The sequence below is a fragment of the Sinocyclocheilus rhinocerous genome, unplaced genomic scaffold, assembly GCF_001515625.1.
Source record: "Sinocyclocheilus rhinocerous isolate Xijiao unplaced genomic scaffold, SAMN03320098_v1.1 scaffold813, whole genome shotgun sequence".
Lineage (NCBI taxonomy): Eukaryota > Metazoa > Chordata > Actinopteri > Cypriniformes > Cyprinidae > Sinocyclocheilus > Sinocyclocheilus rhinocerous.
In genome coordinates, this window is record NW_015654524.1 from 438,597 (window position 1) to 444,285 (window position 5,689).

Consider the following 5,689-nt stretch of genomic DNA (forward strand, 5'->3'; position numbering starts at 1 on the left):
TTTGAGACTTTAGTCTTTGCAACTTTACAGATCTTCTTTATGCACCAAGAGCTTGTAACACTCCAAAGAGAAAGGAAAAATTTAACTCGCATCATATGACCCCTTTAAATATAATATGATAAGTATAAAAATATTGGCTAACATGTTTTCTTTGCATTATTTGAGGTCTGAAAACACTGCATTAGTGCCATTTTTCATTATTATTATTATTATTTTTTTTTATTAATTTTCTGCACATAAATGCTCTAAATGACAGTATGAAAATTGGGAGAAGCGTTGTCAGTAGTTTATAGAATAAAACAAAAACAAAAATCAAAAAAGTTTTTGTTTACAGAATGTGTGTGTACTGTGTATATTATGCATATTTAAATACACACATGCATGTATATATTTTGAAAATATTTACATGTATTTACATGCATATATTTATATTCATATAATTTATATTATATATAAATATTATATAGCCTATATATTATATATATATATTTAATATATGTTAAACATAACAATAATATGTTAATAATAACATATTTTTCATAAATATATACATGTGTGTGTATTTATACAGTACATCATGTCTAGAGCTTGTTTCTATAATGAAAGGATTCACCAACTCAACACTGAACACAACTCAGGAGATTTGAGCAGTGAGTGAAATCTGACTAACTGTCCATATTGCGTTCATGAAATCGACAGATATGTATGACTAGCTACATTACTCAATGTTGCAAAAACACATAAATAGAAACCTTTGAGCAAATATGAAAAGCCCCGCCCCACATGTTGACGGGATTTGTTAAATGTTTGTGACGGTAGGAAACAGCTAGGGGTGGTCTCAAACTGCTTTTTTGAAATTGATTTAATACAAGGCAGTTTTAAGAAAAAAATACAGCAATGGTGTTGACTGATGAATTTGCACATGGCTTGTCTTTAAGCATATAAAAAATAACAACAACAACAACAGATAAACATGTAAATAACGTTTAAAAAAAACCTTGTTTTCAATACTTTTGTTTAATGTTTGGGCATGACTGTGAAAAGCCAGCCTGTGGTCCAGCAATTCACACGCACAGAGACACACACTTCCGCATGAAGAGAATGGCAGAAAGCAAACATAGTTTTAATTTATTATTATTTAATCAATAGTTCTGTAAAATAATACATTTGTACAAACATTTAAATTTAATTTTGTTATACATTTATTAATGGCCAGTATGTATCATGTGGTTGTAATTTGCCTTTAAGTGTTATGGGTTTTTAAACATTATTTTCAAAAAACACATTCCCATTTACAAGAAATATTAAGTATAGTATGGTTAAAATTGCAAGAAGTCAGTCGAAGTATCAGTATGGTGCCGGGTTCCTGTCTTGAGTCATCCTGTCTTACCTGCAATAGCCTGTTCCATTGTGGAAAGTGACACAGGTAGCATTGTTGACACAGGGCTTCACAGGGTCCACACACTGCAGAGCTGTGAAGAAACATGAACACATCAGATCAGGACTGGCTCAATTAAGATGACAAGAAGTACTGTGCAAAGAACCAATAACAGCAAACTCAAAATTAATACTAGAAATGAACCAGTATAGAAACACTTGGGCTAGACAATAGAGATTTTTTTTATTACACAGAACTATGGTTAAATCAAATATTTTTTCATAATGACAGACTAAAATTTACTGATTACTGTCCATACAGTATCTATGGTCATAACAGCAGTTACTTTTCAACTTGAACGACACTCTTGCGCACGTCAATGCTACAGATTAGATATGACAAATTAGACATTTTGATCAAATATTTGTTGTTGGACATTAAATTTACGCAGGAAATTGTGTTGTTTTTAATAAAAACTAGTTTGCTGTACTTTGGTATTATTAGATTAAATTGGAACCTGCTGCCTATCTGTATTTTATCAACAAGCAAACACCATATGCCAATGTTGTTACATATTATATTGAACATTTATGAGCGTATATATCACAAAAATAGCATATATATAGATCTTTCCAGTAATAAATATAGCTACTGACGGCAAATGACTCTTTCAAAAATGTGTTCTGAAATATAAAGTACTTACCATATGATATTTTAAGGCAGCAAATAACTAGAAGGATGACTTTGCCCGAAGAGACACTGGGTAATTGGCCCATATTTTGAGTAAAATCCAAAGTCACCATCTTAAAAGTCTTAAAATTATCTTCTAGAGTCGAAAAACATATTATAATAGTGGTGTACAGCACATCTGAGTCCCCTGAAAAAAGCCCCTCCCACCAGCAGTCATATGAAAATTTATTTTGCATGATTTAAAAGTAGCCTAATGAATGTGGAGCATTATCAGTGCATTGATGCATTTTATGTTATTATTAATTAACATATAATTAGCTATATAATGTTCGTAATGATTCTGATAACACTTTCAGTCAGATTGAAATCCCTGAAGGAATAGCCTTAATATTTAGTCCATGAAGGTGGAGGCAAAAGTGCTGCTGCTTCGATTTGATTATTTTAGCAATAGCAGGAGGATCCTTCAACAATAATAATACACAAACATCTGTGATAGGCCCCCGGTCTAAATATTTTATAACAGTAAGCTCAATAAAATGAATAGGCTAATAGCCAGAACACGTCTCAGCATCTCTAATTGTAGGAAAGAAATGATACAACCAAAATTCATGTCTTAGAAGTAAAAGAACTAGTAGAAAATCATAGCATACATTAAAGGAATAACTACTTTATGGATACATGCTACATTTTGAGAAAAACAAACCTTCTATATATCTTAACATAAATTTTGATGATTGACATTCTTTTTATCAACTGACTACCACAAATAAACAAGCAAAAATGTCAGCTTGTCGATGTTAGTAGCTCTGAAATGAAATAAGCTTGGAGACCCCTGCTCTAATATAACTGGTTCTTCTTATGTGCAATTCAGCAAACCTCCCCTCTTTTACTGGCAAAACAAATTTGGTTTTTGATTACTTCAGCTTTTTACTCAAGTCATGGGTTGTTTTGGTTATTTTTATATTCAGACAGATGTCTAGCTGTCTTGTCCATATACATCCGTTATTGCAACACACCAACTAAAGCTGCTACATTTTGTTCTCAAAAGCATATGAATGAAAGGAAAAGGAATGTTAGTTATGATGAATTTAAAATGATTAATTTCCTTCACATTACATAAAAAGAACGTCCTGCTTTGGCAACAAAAAGCCACAGGCCAGTATACCATTGTACCACTGATTTTAGCAATAGCAGGAGGATCCTTCAACAATAATAATACACAAACATCTGTGATAGGCCCCCGGTCTAAATATTTTATAACAGTAAGCTCAATAAAATGAACAGGCTAATAGCCAGAACACGTCTCAGCATCTCTAATTGTAGGAAAGAAATGATACAACCAAAATTCATGTCTTAGAAGTAAAAGAACTAGTAGAAAATCATAGCATACATTAAAGGAATAACTACTTTATGGATACATGCTACATTTTGAGAAAAACAAACCTTCTATATATCTTAACATAAATTTTGATGATTGACATTCTTTTTATCAACTGACTACCACAAATAAACAAGCAAAAATGTCAGCTTGTCGATGTTAGTAGCTCTGAAATGAAATAAGCTTGGAGACCCCTGCTCTAATATAACTGGTTCTTCTTATGTGCAATTCAGCAAACCTCCCCTCTTTTACTGGCAAAACAAATTTGGTTTTTGATTACTTCAGCTTTTTACTCAAGTCATGGGTTGTTTTGGTTATTTTTATATTCAGACAGATGTCTAGCTGTCTTGTCCATATACATCCGTTATTGCAACACACCAACTAAAGCTGCTACATTTTGTTCTCAAAAGCATATGAATGAAAGGAAAAGGAATGTTAGTTATGATGAATTTAAAATGATTAATTTCCTTCACATTACATAAAAAGAACGTCCTGCTTTGGCAACAAAAAGCCACAGGCCAGTATACCATTGTACCACTGTAGCATTTCTGTAAGAAAGAATGACAGTTCTTTGTAGTGAGACATCTACCAGTCCAAAAATTAAATGTCAGTGTGAACTGTAAAAACAGAAAGAAAAGCAAATACGGAGTTTGAATTATTATATTTATACTGTAGATTTGGTGAGCTGAACAAACCTTTTTTAGGCTCGTCCCATTGGTACATGGGTGTCTGGTTGGTTACTGTGGGTTTAATTCTTCAATGCATGTCAAATACAGATTAATGTAAACACTGAAAGAGAAAGCTGTTGGAACCCAGGTCATATATCATATCTGCAACCGTGCAAGAGGCAGGACCACAGATACAAATATATATGTAGTTTTATGGCGCTTTTCCACTGCATGGTACGGCACGGTATGGCTCGGTACGGTTCACTTTTGGGGGGTTTTCCACTGGGTACAGTACCTGGTACCTGGTACTTTTTTTAGTACCACTTCGGTTGGGGTACCAAGTGAACCGTACCGCTACCAAAACGTGACGTGTAAACTCTGCTGATCATGGATTGGCCGGAGAGAATCGTCACTACTTGCGCGACACAAACACAAAAGAACCGCTAGATTTAAATCAGCACAGCCAGCGAAGGATCGAACGCAACTGTTTTGAACGAGCGCACCTTTTTTTAACAACCAAAAATGGCTGTTTCGTGGTCTGTTGAGGAAGTACAGACGTTCCTCTCGTTGATAGCAGAGGAGTGGATCCAGTGAGAGCTTGATGGGGCGATGCAGAATGAAAACGTTTTTTTTTTAGGAGTCGTGGTAGTAGAGGCGGCGCAACTATAACGACATGTGAATAATCCCGCCCACTCTAAAGCGGTACTGAACTGCAGTGGAAACCCAAACCGTGCCGAGCCGAACCGTACCATGCCGTGCCGTACTGAGCCGAGTCGTACCACGCAGTGGAAAAGCGCCATTAGACTGCACCAAACTGCATTTGACCCAAATCTATGCATCTTGAAAGAAGTGGCAGGCCAACACTCTCCCTCGACTCTGGATTGAGTAACTAGACAATCTCCTCGCTGTAGTGCAAGTGCTGTTTGTGGGCAACTTTTGCACCAAGAAAACAATTGAACAGCAGGAATTAAACCACTAATTCTGTAGTTTCTATTAAATTGTAGATTCTAAAATACTGTTATATGACAATATAATATTTACTACTCAATGCCTACATAGTGAGTAAAATCATATTTTTTGCTGATTGCAACAAATCATCAAATGAGAAGAAAATTGTAAGTTAACATAATTGAAACATAAAACTCTAAACCAGCGCTGTCCATTCCTGCTCCTAGAGGGCAACCACCCTGCAGAGTTTAGCTTCAATCCACTTGATACTTGAACCAGCTAAGGTCTTCAGGATTCCTAGAAACTGCCAGGCAACTGTGTTGGGGAAGGTTGGAGCTAACTCTGCAGGACATTGGCCCTCCCGGAGCAGGACTGAACACTGCCCTAAACAGAATATACTTTATTCACAAAATTAAACTTAAATTGTACTTTCATGCTTCGCAATATACAGTATGTAGTTATCATGCATTTTAAGAACAAGACTTGATCTCACCTTTTTTTCATTATTGGGCGCGTCGAGTGCAAGTGGGTCTCTGTAGGACAGTAATGGGAGTTGCCAGATCGGTGGGCTTGGCCATAACGGAAGGGTGTTTTCGACCACGTTACTTACGTTACAGTGACTATTGC

At 35.3% G+C, this 5,689-nt stretch overlaps 1 protein-coding gene across 1 annotated transcript in view; it reads right to left on the minus strand.

Annotated features, from left to right (window-relative positions):
- Window positions 1-4,017, minus strand: part of LOC107717553 (neurogenic locus notch homolog protein 2-like) — an 88,032-nt gene extending 84,015 nt beyond the window's left edge. Inside the window, 2 exon segments of the mRNA XM_016524336.1 lie at window positions 1,391-1,472; window positions 3,974-4,017. Coding sequence (XP_016379822.1) covers window positions 1,391-1,472; window positions 3,974-3,992 — 101 coding nt within the window. The 5' untranslated portion in view covers window positions 3,993-4,017.
- Between the last annotated feature and the right edge of the window lie 1,672 nt (window positions 4,018-5,689).